The sequence below is a fragment of the Synchiropus splendidus genome, chromosome 16 (genome assembly GCF_027744825.2).
Source record: "Synchiropus splendidus isolate RoL2022-P1 chromosome 16, RoL_Sspl_1.0, whole genome shotgun sequence".
Classification (NCBI taxonomy): Eukaryota; Metazoa; Chordata; class Actinopteri; order Syngnathiformes; family Callionymidae; genus Synchiropus; species Synchiropus splendidus.
The window spans coordinates 19,694,254-19,710,145 of record NC_071349.1 but is presented as its reverse complement, the minus strand read 5'-3'; the positions used below and the strand labels follow the sequence as shown (position 1 = coordinate 19,710,145).

Genomic DNA, 15,892 nt, shown 5'->3' with positions numbered 1-15,892 from the left:
GTCGCACCTCTCGAGGCCTCAGAGCCGGAGACACGGACGTGTTGGGAATGAGTTCATGAAGCTGTATCTCCTGCTGCCTCATGTCCAGAGAAGCTGAGGTGTTGAGATGTTTATCCAGAGAAACAATGGTGATGCAGTTCGGCAAGAAAGTCATTGCACCAAAACCGTTGTCTCGATATTAACCTTTGACCTTCAAAAAGAAAAAAGAGGAAAGACGAATCCGTAGGTCTAAAGCTATGCACTTGTTCCAGGCCCTGTGAGCTTCATTAACAGGACGTGTCTCGTCAACACTGACATCAGACATTTTTCACCCAATAAAAGACACGTCTCCTGGCAAAGCTCATGTCACGCGCAGTGTGGAAACTCTCTCCTCACGCCCGAGCCAGCGCTGCGGCCGGGTGAGGCGATGGATATGGCCGACTGCTGTCGTCCCGCAGCGGAGAGAGGACGGCTCTCCTCGCTGCTCCTCAGGTTCAGATGTGCCAGTCGTGTCAGTGACAGGGGACGTGTTCTGATGCCGAGACGCAGGCCTGGTTCTGCTGTGTTGCAGGAACGGTGGTGCCACACATCCGCGTCTGTCCCAGAACCAGCACCTCCGTCTGGACACTTGTCTGACCTTGGTGGCCACTTGGATGTTGTTTCGACGGGTGTGGGTCCACTTGCCAACACATGAGCTGAATACACTGTTCCTTGGTGTCCAGGAAGGTGTATTACATTTACAGTATGAAGCCATAAAACTCCACGTTTTCCTATAGATTCTTAAAGATGATATTTTTTCATCTCAGATTACTCGAGTCAAATCCAACTCCATGTATTTATACACATTTTAAGCTGGTCTGTCGACGGTGTTCCTCCTTGTAAAGGTAACACTGACGCTTCCATCTCTCCTTTGTGCGAGGGAAAAACACCAGCCACAACTGAAGAGAGCTTAGATTTGGTGTCACCTTCTCAACAGAAAAACCTGTCTTTCTTTACCTTGGGAAGGTGGGGACAGCTGCTGTCGCCGTGAACCTTTGTTTCTGATATTTCACTCAACAATATCTACTGGAACTGTGCTGTCAAACAACCTCTCAAGTATTTGAAAAAACAATTGGCTGAATCAGAAAACTTCAACCAGATATTTATTTTAAAAGCTTCCAAAACTGCGTGAATGCTCAGTCGTGTTGTTAAGTTTTTTCCCATTGGGAATAAATTCACTCTAATAAAGAAATGTAAACAATAAAATAAAGCAAGAAAATTGTTTGGAATTTCCAGCAGTTGAGCGACATATGAATTCTTATTTTTAGGTTTTAGTTTTTTTACAGGACCAAAAACATTTTTTTTGCCTGAAAAAAAGCGTCTGAATGCAGACACCAGATACGATTGGCTGTGTGTCTGCTGGGGAAGTGACTGTTGTACGCCAGCAAACCTTCCACCTTCCTGCCGCTGGCCTGACTGAAAGTGCGGTCAAGCTTTGGTAACTTCTGGTCCTCGGTGGCGGGAGCCCCACCTGCTCTGCAGGGGCCCCTCATTTGCACGGCCGACGAGGACCCGGCTAATGGCTGGTGTAATGGAAACCAGCAGTGATGTTAGTGAGCAGCAGCTCGGTGAGACGCCTCACCTGCTGGTTTACATAGGCCAGCGACAACATCAACAGCCTGCCGGGGCCCGAGTGTCAACAGTCCTCCCACACGGCGCTGATTTGACTTGGAAAGTGCTCCTCCCGCATCCAGTGGTCACGGACCGTTGCTCAGGGATGCCAGTTTTGCTTTGACCGTACGTGAACCACATCACAGCGCCGTGATGGTCGCAGCCTGCCCTCGCCGCCGCCGCCTCCTCTCCGCCACGTACGCCAACCGGCAGCCAGCAACGGGCCGCCGTGGCAGACGGCGCCGTCTGCCGTGGCCGGAACACTTTCCTTAAACCTGGGAGTCCTCAGGCGTCCCACGCAGAAGACTGCTTCCCAGCTAGCACGGGTGCATCAGTGGTGGACCTGAACTCCAGCACAAAACTAGTCTCCTCAGTTGTCACGCATCAGACACACGAGCCAGATGGTCGTAATGTTACGGTACTTCACAGCGAGGAGTCGTTTTGTGATGTATGAAGCTAATACTTTAGCATAGTGTAGCGTCAACATGCAAATCCATCACGTCTGCCTTGTCCACCTCCAGCTAGTCATCACTCTCTCCAGTCACACGGGAGACAACACACACTTCTTCTGCGTTTGAAACTTTAACCATGATAATCCTCCACTTGCCTGGTCGAAGGCTGGAATTACTGACATTCCTCAGCTCTACTTTCCACCTGTGACGCTAACAGGATTTTCCTTGCAGATATTCATATTTTCATGACTCAGCGGCTCGAAGGAACGATGTTTGTTTCCTCAGTTTCACAGCAGTGACCAGTCCACGGCGCAGTGTTTGCTTGTCACCTTTGGATTTAATGCAGTTTGGATATATGGTTTAAGCATATGTTTCTTTCATTCTGATTTCAATAAGAAAAAATCTGGTCAGCAGGAAAAAGAAATCATTGGAACTTTTCAATTTGAAAACTGCATCATAATAATAATAATAATACAATTATATAATGAAAACAATTATAATATGAAAATGAACGTGATTTAATACCCAACAGGCAAAGGGCCACATTCTCCCCTGTGACTCATGCTAGGGGCCGTCAAGGCAAAAGACGAAGAAAAAAATCATCTTAAATGAAACTCAAATTTTGTGAGTGAAATAATTTGGCCCTGACATATGGTTAAAATGTGTTATTGGACAAAATCTTATTTTGTTTTACTTAAAGATTATCTGTCTTTTTATGTGGTGAATATTGGATAACAGAAAATAAGATTTTTAAAAAGGCATGTTATTACAGGCTTTTTTCTACAGTATTTTTATGTATTTATTTTTGAGAAATAAATTTGAGAAAAATACTGTGAAAATAAGCATTTGACATACAAGGAATCTAATTCAAACAAACTTCTGAAGAACCTATTTAGAGTTCAAACCGTAACTGTGTGTTTTAACCTTTGCCAGAGGAACACAATCAAAGGGCCACCAGTGGCCCCCATGCCGCAGCTTTGGTTTAATTATATGACAGAGGTGATGACATTGTCGTCATGCTGACAGTTTGTATGGATAGAAAGGCGTATGTAGAATGCAGCTAACAGTTGACAGACAGACGCCATCTTTGTTTTGCTGCACGAGCCAGACTTCTTCTGCAGCTGTAGAAGAGACTGTGCTCTCTACCACCACCCACAGGTGACATGCCACCCATCTTCCGACAGAATAGAAATGTCAGTGGCAACAGGAGGAGAGAAGACGAGAGGTGTGGAGAGTTTTACGAGCCTCGTCGTGTGTGGGGAATTCAGATGATGGCGAGTGGCGCGCGCCGCGACCTCGCCGCCGCCGCCGCCATCCATCCGCAGGCCGTCACCGTTAGTCCGTCAGCAAGCGCCTCCAGGAGGAGACGCCGCCTCTGCTCACTCCCACATGAGAGGATGAGCGCTTCAGCCGGGTCAAGATGAGTGGATGCAGCGCAGCCACTGCGCCTCAGGGCTGCACAACAGGTGTGTGTGTGTGTGTGTGTGTGTGTGCGTGTGTGTGAGGCTGCATACTTGTGGGGAACGCCCCTCTCCACCGACAGGTCTGGCAGAAGGGGGCAAGTCAAACATGCAGCGACGGATCCGTCTTCCACTTTCTTTTAATATTCACCACACACTTCTACATGTCTTTAAAAAACCAATACAAATGTGGAACCGTTAAAAGACTTCACAGTCGAGGATGAGCACTGGGACGTGGGCACCGGCATCAGCGGCGCACGGGATCAAGGTTCACGTCGCGCGGCGCAGACGACACCCTGCTGAGAGTGTGTGTGTGTGTGTGTGTGTGTGTGTGTGTGTGTGTGTGTGTGTGTGTGTGTGTGTGTGTGTGTGTGTGTGTGTGTGTGTGTGTGTGTGTCATGAGGACTTCATCCAGAGGCTCTTCTCCAGAAAACAACACATGGCTGACAGGAATGACTGAAGTCTGTTTACAGGATTAATACTGGGATTTATGAAGGCGTAGAAAGGTTTTCAAGGCACTGCACCGGCTCCACTCCACGGACCACTGCTCTTACCAGTTCTTCTGGAGCCACTTAGACACGTATTCATAGACCAGCAGCATCACGGCTCCTCCTAAAACCACAGACAGCAAAGTAAGTACAAGTGAAGTTGTAAAAAAAAGACATAAAAACAAAGGAAAAATAAAGGATAAATGAAAAGATTTGTTTGAAAGTCAGTGTTTGTGTGTCAAAGAACATGATCATTCTCATGTTTATTTTTAAATATTATCTTTCAAAATATTGTGTGAATAACAAAGGTGACATATACCTCTATTCGTATTTGAAAATTAAAAAACGTTTTAATGTTTTTTGTTTTATTTGTTTTGGCATTTGGGTTTTGAATTGATTATATTTGCAGCCTCTGTGTGGACATGTACACTGGATGATCACAGCAAGGTCAAAGGTCAGACGATCCATTACCTGGTCCAAGCCTCATGATTTTGGGGACCAGACCTTTGTACAGCGCCAGGTACCTGCAACAGTGGACGACAGAAGTCATGACCAGAGAAATCCTTCACCACATCAGAGCGTCTTGCAACTCAAGCTCTCACCGACGGAGCGCTTGGTTCCGTGTTCACGTGTTACTGATGCGTCTGTGTCTTTATGTGTGTTGTGAGTAAACATGTCAGGAGCGAGGCGCTGAAGCGTATACTTGTGTGTTTGTGTGTGGCTTCTCACCTCAGCCAGGGAGGTAGTTATGTTGGTGTGTTTGTTTGTCAACAGCATAGAAAATTGTATTGGTCATGTCCAGGATGGTGTTGTGGTTCTACCACGATGAACTGAGGAGCACCTGCAGCTGTGGCTGGAGCACGATAGAGATGGTGGACAAGCTCTCAGCGGCACAGCTGACCCCACGTGAGCACCGGCCCCCTGGTGTCACGTTTCGGTTTCCTCTTTGATTTTGTTATTTCCGGTGCCAGATGGTTACTTCCCTTCTGACTCTGCTCTCTCGTGCTCCAGAGCCTGACGTTCTTTCTGCCGCCTCCTTAGTTTGCACACCTCGCCTCGACTTCAGTTTCTCGTGATAATATCGTGTGTGAGTGTTTGTATAACTCACCTTTTGTTTTCTCCTGATAGATTTATTCCTCGTGTGTGTGTGTGTGTCTAATTCCACCACCGAGTGCTTTCTGTTATTTGGGCCAGGTGAGTTTATTTCCAATGTGTTTGTGTTGTCCCCCTTAGTCAGGCGTGAGTTTTGATTCACCTGGTTTCAGGTTTCACCCCTCTCCCTTCGTGTTTGTCTCCTTCGCTATGATGCCATGAAATCCTGACAGTGGGAAGGTGTTGAGGAGCAACCAAGGTGAGGAGATGATCCCATGGACTGGCTGCCACTCTACTCTCCACTCTACTGTAGAGCTCCAGTGTATTGATGCGCTGATCCCTCCCTCAGTCAAAGCAGCGCTGCTGTGGTATGCGTTGCTCCTGGCTCCTGGCCGTCAAACCTGCGCCTGCCACTGAGCCACTTGGCTGGTGGTCTGGACACTTGAATCCCACCTGGACACTTGAAACCTTGGACATTTGAAACCTCTCCGGCTGAAACATTGAACCAGGGACGGTGCTTCCAGAGGAGCTGCTTGGCGGAGGTCCGTCCTCTCCGGCTGAAACCTTGAACCAGGGACGGTGCTTCCAGAGGAGCTGCTTGGCGGAGGTCTGTCCTCTCCGGCTGAAACCTTGAACCAGGGACGGTGTTTCTACAGGAGCTGCTTGGCAGAGGTCCGTCCTCTCCGGCTGAAACCTTGAACCAGGGACGGTGCTTCTAGAGGAGCTGCTTGGCGGAGGTCCGTCCTCTCCGGCTGAAACCTTGAACCAGGGACGGTGCTTCTAGAGGAGCTGCTTGGCGGAGGTCCGTCCTCTCCGGCTGAAACCTTGAACCAGGGACGGTGCTTCTAGAGGAGCCGCTTGGCGGAGGTCCGTCCTCTCCGGCTGAAACCTTGAACCAGGGACGGTGCTTCCAGAGGAGCTGCTTGGCGGAGGTCCGTCCTCTCCGGCTGAAACCTTGAACCAGGGACGGTGCTTCCAGAGGAGCTGCTTGGCGGAGGTCCGTCCTCTCCGGCTGAAACCTTGAACCAGGGACGGTGCTTCCAGAGGAGCTGCTTGGCGGAGGTCCGTCCTCTCCGGCTGAAACCTTGAACCAGGGACGGTGCTTCTAGAGGAGCTGCTTGGCGGAGGTCCGTCCTCTCCGGCTGAAACCTTGAACCAGGGACGGTGCTTCCAGAGGAGCTGCTTGGCGGAGGTCCGTCCTCTTCAGCCGTGGTGCGAGCTGCTCTCCTCGCCGCCTGTGTGAACGTGACCCGGCGTCCAGCTAATGACCGGGCCCGGCGCTCCCGCCGCTGCTGAGAGCGTTAATAAGGCTGGAGCCACTTCCTCCGTGCCCCTCTGTCTGATTAGATTGACCCGAGGAGCGCCGCGCAGCTCGTTAGGGGCTGCTTAACGACGTCTCCCATGGGGACCACTAATTAGCCGGGACTGTGTTGTGTTAGAGCGGCTCTGGCGGCGGCCCCTGCCACGCCGCCGCCCGCGGGGCTCCAGCCTGCGCTAACTACAAACATGTCGGCTGGCGGAGCGGGAGGCCCCGGGGCCGGCGGCCGACGCGACGTCCATCTCGCCTCGCCGCCTCCACTTGGCCGCGTCGCTCTCTCTCACCATGAAAACATGTCGGCAGTCGCCGTGGCCCTGACAGACTGGGCTCACGCACGCGAGCCCAGCGCCGCGTCAGCGCTCCGTTTCCGTTCCTTGACTCATGACTGTGCAACAAGCTGTTCATCTGCAGTCAGAGGCGCCGCGTTGAGATCACGCTCCATGAAGCGCTGACGCAGCAGAGTGGCCGCGGCCGCCACTGACGCCGCTTGTCAGGGGTGAAAGTGAGCACGCACCTGAGTTTCAGCGGGCAGTTGAGTGCGAGGGAAGTTAGATAAATATGTTCCTGACTGTAGAGCACAAACAGGCGACGCTCTCACCGCCGCGTCCAGCGGCGCGCAAGACAGCCAACATTATCAGAGGAAAACTGCACCACTGGAGGAGGCTGCTCTCTCACTTCCTGCCAGACAGGAAGCAGCAGGATCACAGGGGCTCTGACACACCTCCCATCGAACCACGGTCCAGAAACAACCCCCAAACATGAGGTCAAGTGCTCAGTGTCACCATTGTTTCCAGCCCGTCACTACATCGTTTTTCGGGTGATGGGGAGCCATTCACGACGGAGGTGGGGACACCTGTCTGGTGTAGGTACCAAATGTGTCCGACCCGCCGCGGGACGATGACCTCACATCCGCCCTGTACGAGATCTTTTTTTAAATGTTTTAATGAGCCAGAGGAAATTGAAATAAAGGATTTCATGCCGCGTTCTACCACATGTGTAACATTTATTTCCACAGAATACAACGGTTGTCATCGGATTGTTTGCGAAGATCATGTCCGCTCTTCTCCACAGTCTGCGGAGCAAGGCGTCGTGTTTGGCTGACATGTACGCCGCTTTGTTTTTATTTGAGATCGCACAAAAACCACAGCAGATAATGATGTACATGTGAAGGTATTTTCAGTCGTCTGCCAGTCGAAAGGGAGCGAGAGTTTCACAGAACAGTCATATCATTGTCTAGATCTATACTGATGCATCACAGTAGATAGTTGCATGAGATATTTCATATTTGCATCTCATTTATGTTAATGCCCTGAGAAACGCAGCTGGCCACACCTTGAATTGAAATTCACTGCTGAAGAGCAGCCAACCGCGACGCCTTGTTCCGCAGACTGCGGAGATGAACTGACATAAACTTTGCAAACGATCCGACGACAAACATCGTATTTTGTGGAAATAAATGTCACGCACGTGGTAGAAAGCGCTATGAAGGCCTTTATTTCAATTCCCTCTGGCTCATTAAAACATTAAATTATACTGTATATATCGTGTATGCTGCATGTGACGTCATCATCCCGCGGCAGGAAGAACACATTTGGTACCCACACCGGCACACCACCAAGGCACCAGGAGAGAAAAACGACGGTGTGACGCGGCTGCGAGGAGAGTGTTGGAAACTGTGATCAGAGAGCCAGGATCCTACCGAACAGAAGATGTGCTCGTCACAATGGTGCCAGGCCACGCCCCATTCTTGGGCAGGGGAACACATGCTCCTGCCTGAGAAGCTAAAAGTTTGCTTCCTCAGATCAGAACTGCCAAGACAGAGTTTCACCCCGCGTGTCTGGTGTTGGACTCAGAAGAAGCCCATGGTACGCACCCTTCCTCCCGGTACACCAGTGCCATGGTCTGGAAGCAGGTGCGGTACTTGATCTCCCCGGGCACGGGCTGGGGTCCCTGGATTCGGCTCTTGGCCACGTCGAACGGGATGTTGACGCAGGAGGAGATGGTCCCGGACACCAGGCCGATGGTGAACTTTCTTAAAAACTCCAGAGTTGGATCCTGCCGGAGAGAGAGAGGGAGATAAGTGGGCGGTGCTACGTGTGCACGAGCTTGTGCCGATGGCTGCAAAGCCGGCATGAAAGCCGCCCTCATTTCATGGTAGCGGGGGGCAGATTAGTGCTTCCTGACTGTGGCGCAGCGCTGTGATTGGCTGAACAGAAGCACATGTTCTTCCCAGGATTCATAAGGAGGGTTGATGCAGGCAGACTGCGAGGCATATGGGGACAATTTAGTTAATTGGCCGGTGACTCGGCACAGGGCTCTTACTGTAGCAGAGCAGCCCAGACTCGCAGAGCTCGGACAGCTAATTGGCCAGGAGATTCTTACAAATGACAGCAGCCTCTTTGGTCCGGGACGCTCTCCGGCGGCCGGACACCCGGAGAGTCCGGCGAACTCAACGGCTAATCCCCCCACGCCTTCATTGAAGCGGGGGCCGGAGTCAAATACCTGTGCCACGCCCACTGGTCACAAGGTGGACTGACACGTGCCGTAAACCTCCAGCCGCTACTGACCCTCCGTGTCGGTCATCTAGACCGCTGATTCTCAACCACAGGGCCGGGGCCCATGACTGGCCGCGAGCCCCTCTAGAGGGCCGCCACACCTGTGGGCCGTGAGACGCTGAGTTTTAATACAGAAGCCACATATGATGGGTGCAGTGAGTGACTGGATTGACTTGACAACTGTAAATCTGTGATAGTTACCAACTATGGAGAAGTTCTTGAGAAGAAACAATGATAAAGTAAAAAAACTGTTCACCTGAGCATTTTTAAACATTTTATGGCGATACTTTAACTTACACTTTACTTATCTTCTTTAGAGTTTATTTACGAAAATATAACATATATAATAATGTATATATATATTATGATATTTAGAAGTTTTATGACATTTACATGATATATTTTATTATTATTATATATTATTCAGAGTTGTATTCATGACCTTTTCCAGTTTTCTCAACAGTTCTCAAGTGTATATATATTTTTTGTATTGTTGATTTGTATTGTCTCTGTATTGTCTGTTTACATTTGATGAACATGACTTGCATCTTTCATGTCATTTCACAAGGCTTTGGTTTGTTTACATGTGTGGTTATTGAGCACCAATAAAATCAGTAATTCTGTTTGTTTTGGAGAAGGTGGGCCCCGAGGTCAGAAAGGTGAAGAACCTCTGATCTAGTCAGTGAAAAAAGTGTGGTTCGAGGGCCACATCCGGACCGTTGCTTGTGGCAGTCCGGCCGCCATGAGGTCAACAAAAAATACGCTAACCTGTGGTCTTTTCAGTGAGAACGAGAGCGATGCAACATTTATTTTTCTTGGTAAATCGAAGCACGTAAAATAAACCTCAAAAGAGATATAAAAACTCCTGAACCTGTAAAACTCGTCCGACTATAAACATTCAATCGTAGCTCGCAAAATCTTTGATTGTTTGCCAAAGCAAATATGAGGTTGCTGGATCAACAAGGACTCAAACATCGCTACACAGAGCCAGAGAGAAGCTGTCCCAGTCATCCAGCCGCAGAGGACCCAACGCAGCAGCGGCAACTGTACCTCTGCCCCTCCAAACCTCGTGCCCTTGTCTGCTTCCAATTAGCTCATTGGCGTATGGTAACGTTTCTATTCAGCAGAATGAGCTTTTGTTTGGGCGTCAGGCCCTGGCGGATGTGCAACCTGAACCTTTGAGGATGTGAGGAAGAGCAAACAGGCGAGGTATTAGCTGAGCAGATGACAAGCTCTCCTCTGATTCGTGCTTTGCTTCGCTCCGCGGCGCCGACACGCACCGACCATCCTGTCAAACTCTCAGACAAACAGTGGGGTCTTACTGGGCTGCTGGGGATGGCGTCCTTCACGTTGAAGTAGAAGCCAAAGTAGATCATGTTGAAGACGCCGTGGCGCCCCAGCGTCGAGGTCAGTCCTTTGTTCAGGCCGCGCCGTCCGAACCCGTCTGTCTTGATGATGCGTCGGGCTTGAGCGAACGACGAGGGTTGCTGCGGAACCAAAGACGTCGGCACTTGAAATGGCTCGCTGTGTGAGGGGAGACTCACGTCTGCTTCAAACCTCTTTGAAGGAGTCCCTGTTGGCCTGCAGGCTGACTTTGACCACCTCGAAGGGATTGACCACCACGGCCTCGGTCAGGCCGGCGCCCAGTCCAGCCGCAGACAGAGCCTGGAGCAGACAAGGACGAGCGCCCATGAGAAGGTGAGGCCCCCAGCCCGGCCCTTCAACACGGAGCCTGAACACTGAAGGGAACAACACCAACCAGCATCCTGCACCAGCAGCTGGACTCCCCTTTCAGACTGGGCCCTGGTGGTGCACCAGCACCAGCATCTGTTCCCTTCTGTGCCCGGTTGTTTCCTCATTCTTGAGGAAAGAAAAACTACTTTCTCAATTCCACCCAAATCACACTGGTGGAAGAACTGGTTTGGTGTTGCAACATCATGGAAACACAAGGAAGTGGGTGGCATCATGACGACACCGTCTTACAGGCTCACGCTGCTACTCGGCGCTCGTGCTTCCTGGCCTGAAGAGCCTGACTCCGCCCCCTTCTTGTCTCCTATCTTCAACGACACACTTCCTTCCTACGGCTCCGAACCTAACCCTGTGACCTTCATAACTTTCCAACCATCAACCTCTTCAGTTCATGCCTCCGCCTCAGCGTGACGCAGCGCCACCTAGTGCCCGCAACCCATCGCTGTCGTTTCTGAAACGCCTTCTCCGAGCCCCGTCTTCTCCTGCCGACGCTTCATAAATCATCTTTTAATAATTGAAGCCAATAAATCCAGCATGTGAGGCATCAGCAGCCAATGGCATAACAGATCTATAAATCTGTGTTACAGACGGCGCTGCTCCAGGTGGAGGAGTGTGTGGGCTGGCGCTCGCACAGGAGCGTACTGGGGACATGTCAAGAACGTGTCGGTGGCTCATTACTCTTGCTGCGTCTTTATCCTGCTGTCAGCCTCGGGTCCATCCTCCCAGACATGCCTCGCCGTATTGACTCAGTCAGGCGGCCACATTCGACGTGTCTGTTTGTGTTACGAGCGAGTCGGTCCTCGCCGATCGGGCCGCGACGGCGAGAGGCCGAGCGCGGAGCGTGTGATGGATGGGCCCGAAGGATAAATGACAACCTCGGGTTGCAGGTGAGCCATCCATCACGGCCCACGCTGAATAGGTGGCGTGTGTGTGTGTGTGTGTGTGTGATGGCCACACCCCAGCGACGTCAGCCCGGCTTGCTCAACAGTCGCGGGAAGAGGTGAGCTACGATTAATGCAGCTGAACCTACCAGGGATTATACATCTGTTTGGAGAAGAGCTGCTGCGAGGAAGACCTCAGTGAACCTGGAGGCTCCTGAAGAAGACAGTCGGGTGTGTCTTGTTCAAATGGAGAGCATTGGAAAAGCTTTTCTACTATATAGGGGAAAATAAAAACAAAACATAGGGGCAGGTTTTTCGTGAAGGAAATCAAATTCCATGTGTGAGCACATTATATGAGCATTTTTTATATATCAAACAACATTATGGATGAAGAAAATAAAAATAGTGGACAAGTAAACCAATATTTTGAGGGAAATATTAATGGATATTTGAGTCGTAAAAAAAAATGTATGTGATGAACCAAGCTGGCCCAAAATAGTAAATAAATAAAACAACAAATAATAACATCCTATATTATGATGCCAAATCTAAATTTAAAATAAATGTAAAAAAGTTACTTGATATGCAAAAATAATTCAATGCAGTTACAAATGGTATTGAACCATAAGAATGATAATATATAGTTATGATAAACCAAAAATGATCAGTCTTAACAAATATTAGACGAGTTGTTGAATTTAACAGCACATACTTAAAAAATTAAGGAATATACTTTATCTTATAAAATCAGGAAAAAACTACTTAAGTTCTTATTACTTAAACAATTAAATAATAATAATGATAATTACAATTATAATTAATAATTCATTCTAATCTATAGACAGACAGACAGACAGACAGACAGACAGACAGACAGCTAGCAAGCCTATTGTCCAGTCTGAGGTCTGGGCTCAGGAGCTCTGGAAGCCGACGTCCCTGGCTGTGAATGAGCTCAGTGTTTCGGGGCAACAGCTTCAACATGGCAGCGTGAACCAACACTGAAGCTGGTGGACGTCTTCAGCAACTATTTAGCCATGCAGAATCTTCATTCTTCGCCAGCCTCGAGACTTTTGTTGGCACTTATAAAAAGGCAGGGAGCAGTAAAATTAAAACAAAATGATGCTCGCGAAACTATAAAAAAGGCTCCTGACAAGCTACTCTGGATTTATAGAGGAGCAGCAGGGAAAGGTCTGCCCACGTCTGCGCTCCGTGCTGCCGTGACTGAAGCTCATATAATGTGGTTTCACTCAGACGCGCACAGTCATTAGTGCCACAGTGATCAGCTGACGAACAGCTACGCAGCTATAAACATTGGGATTCCGACGACTCATTAGCCCAAAAGGCCAATTTTGACGTGTGCGTGCGTGTGTGTGTGTGTGTGTGTAATTCCAGATCGCATGCTGTTGTATTTATAGCAGTGGGGAAGATAGGGCCCATTTCTTGTGTCATTTCTTTCAGAGCTGAGGCCGACAGACGTGTTGAGGTTGAACCTTCTGGAGCTGAGGAGGAAACCTCGCTCCGCACTTAAAATCCGTCAGCTCACATGTCTCAGACATGTCTCAGGAGCAAGAGAACTCACCGGCTGACACCGATTAGCATTAGATAGAGAGTAGCGCAACTGAGGCGGTAGCTCCAGTCCCACTGCCTCATGTTCTCCTGGTTCCTCTGAGCGTAGAGGAAGAGCAATGGAGCAAGGAGCCGCTTCAGACTCTTCTACTGAGCTGTGGAGACAGTGATGGTGCTGAGTGATGCACTAGTTTCACTGCAGAGCTCCAGGATCAGGGAGTGATGGTTCAACGCTGTGATCATCACCGTCATGGGGCCATCACCATCCTCAACATGCTTCCTTCCAAAGGTTTTGGGATGAAACTTCTGAATGTCCATGTATCACAAGGATGATAGATGTGGAGTAACTAAAGTAGAGTCGCGCATTTCATCACCATCGTGACTCGACTAGCTTAGCAGCCATGCCAACGGTTGCTAACATGGAGCTCATGTCGTCTCCTTTAACCAAAAAATCACGTCTCCTTGTGAGAACGAAGGATCCAAAGCACCTGAGTGAAGGAAGGTGAAGACACATCTGCAGATCATGGTGGTGACCAGGTCCAAAACACAGCTGGTATCAGGTGAGTCATGTGACCACCAGAGACACGTTCTTTAACCAGTGGGCTTCTGTTTGTGCTCCAGGTCTCCAGGCGGTCATAAAGTTTGAATGACTCTGTAGCGTGTGCTCACTCACCAGTCCCGGGGACAGAGGTGTCAGGTTCAACAACTTCTTGTACTGCTCAAAGGTGAAAAACTGCAAGAGAAACAGAGACAGGAAGTTGAACTTGAGAGCGAGAGGAGGCTGCAGCGCCGTTCACCGCTCTGTCTATCAGGGCAAGAGGCGACATGCCAGAGCGGGCGGTTTAGTGGTGGCTTCCATTTGCTCTACTTCATGGCTCTAGACGCTGGTGTGAGCCATGACTCCATCTTCTCAGTGTGAACGCTTGTTTGTACAGCACAGTCCACACCACGTCTTGGTCTCCAGCATCTCGTTCCAGGGCAGCGAGCGCCGGAGCGCAGATCACAGGCAGGTTTGCTCGGCTGTCACACGCAGCTCACAAGTCAATATTTGTGCAACAAATAAGAGCGGAGAGCGTGGTGTCTAATCATGGTGGCGTGGTCAGCGCGAGGCTCCTGCTCCAAACTTCTCACCTTGACTGCTCTCTTTGGTGTCTCGGCCAGAATGGGAGGCAAAATTCCCTTGTAGAAGCCAAAGATCCTGAAAAACAAAACATGGCTCACTGTGTGGGAGCTGAGCATGAGGCATGCAGTCAGCACACAGTCAACCATCACACCACGCCAGCTCGATGCTAGCGAAAGAGCAAAGTGCCTTTTGGCTCAGCTCAGGCATCACATTTTTTATCAAATTTAGCTGAGGCTAGCTTCCATTAGCTTACGTTTAGCTTGACTGCTAGGGTGTCACGTGAACAGTGGAGTGGTGGTTTCTCAACTGAATGAGGTCTGTTGAACTCATCCCTGCGATCCACGTCCTCTTCATTTTGGAATGGAAAGTGCGACTGACATGCGTGAATGCGTGAGCCGCAGATGACGTAGCGACATGCCACGACTTTTGTGGAGGCACATGAGGTTTCACGTTAAAGTCAGCTCCTTGCTAGCTGTGCTAACCAACCTCTCCATGTTTATTTTTCCCGACGATGCCCAACACAATATGTCGCCACTCTACTTTTTCTAAAAACAAACTGGAATAGCAGAATAATTCCGCGTTGTTTTCCCCTCCAGAACAGCTGCGACGTGTATCGATGTCCCTGGTCTGAAAATATCTGTCAAACTAGAAGCAGGAAGCAGGGGATCCCTGACCAGGGAGCTGCAGCCATGGTCAGAAGTTCACCCACAACCTCTGCAGAACGTGCTCCGGAGGAGAGTGATTTAAGAGTCTGAGATGTTGCACCAGCTTGTAGCCGTGTAATTTAGGTCAATTTGGAGGTCTGGTTTCCCCCAAAACACAAGTCCAGCCAAGAGTTTAAGTACATGAATACTAAAAATAATGTAATGCATCACTTAAAAAAAAAATACATTTGTGTTCAGTGAGCAGGTAGTGTTGCGAAGCCAGGACAGAGGGACGGTGTGACATCACATCGGTGGGTTTTTTATGGAGCCACACAGTCATGGAAGGAGCGACGCAGTCAGCTGTTCAGGCCTTGGACGTCAAGAGGAAGTCATTTGGAGGGTTCTTGAGGAAGGAAACTGTAACAAAGCCTGACTCCCTGATGTTAGTGACTGATGCTACTTATTGCCACTTATTTTAAAAGGCAAGGTCAGACAGCAGTCCCCAAAGTCTTAAAAAGCCAACGCAAAAACAAAAGCAAAGAACTGCATCCATCCATCCGTCCAGAGCAGCAAAGGAATACGAAGGTTTCCCATACACCAACGTGAGACCTTCACCAAGGAGGAGTCCTGGAAGCGTCGGAAAAAGCTTCCCACACCAACTCAACTTGCTTGCCTTGAGGCAGAAGCGCTCTACAGCTCTACTTTGAGTCTCTCCCACATGGCTTAGCTCTCCAACAGAAAGCCCTGACACAGGCCACATCAAATGATGGTGGACCCAAGTCCATACGTTTGACCCTGGAAGAGAAACACAGGTCCGTGAACCACCACATCCGACCCTTGCTTTTGAGGTTTTGTCCTGAGGGTTTGTGCTCAGTTCCTGTCAGTTCAAACTTCACCCGACGTCAGTTGGTCAACGCTGGATCCGTCGCTCTCAG

At 49.6% G+C, this 15,892-nt stretch overlaps 1 protein-coding gene across 1 annotated transcript in view; it reads right to left on the bottom strand.

Annotated features, from left to right (window-relative positions):
• Positions 1 to 3,663: 3,663 nt before the first annotated feature.
• slc25a21 (solute carrier family 25 member 21) overlaps positions 3,664 to 15,892 on the bottom strand; it is an 81,892-nt gene continuing 69,663 nt past the window's right edge. Inside the window, exons 5-11 of the mRNA XM_053844868.1 lie at positions 14,322 to 14,388; positions 13,864 to 13,923; positions 10,552 to 10,659; positions 10,317 to 10,481; positions 8,313 to 8,494; positions 4,501 to 4,553; positions 3,664 to 4,153 (exon numbers count right to left, since the gene is read on the bottom strand). Of these exons, the coding sequence (XP_053700843.1) occupies positions 4,092 to 4,153; positions 4,501 to 4,553; positions 8,313 to 8,494; positions 10,317 to 10,481; positions 10,552 to 10,659; positions 13,864 to 13,923; positions 14,322 to 14,388 (697 nt within the window). The 3' untranslated portion in view covers positions 3,664 to 4,091. The remainder of the gene's footprint in view (positions 4,154 to 4,500; positions 4,554 to 8,312; positions 8,495 to 10,316; positions 10,482 to 10,551; positions 10,660 to 13,863; positions 13,924 to 14,321; positions 14,389 to 15,892) is intronic.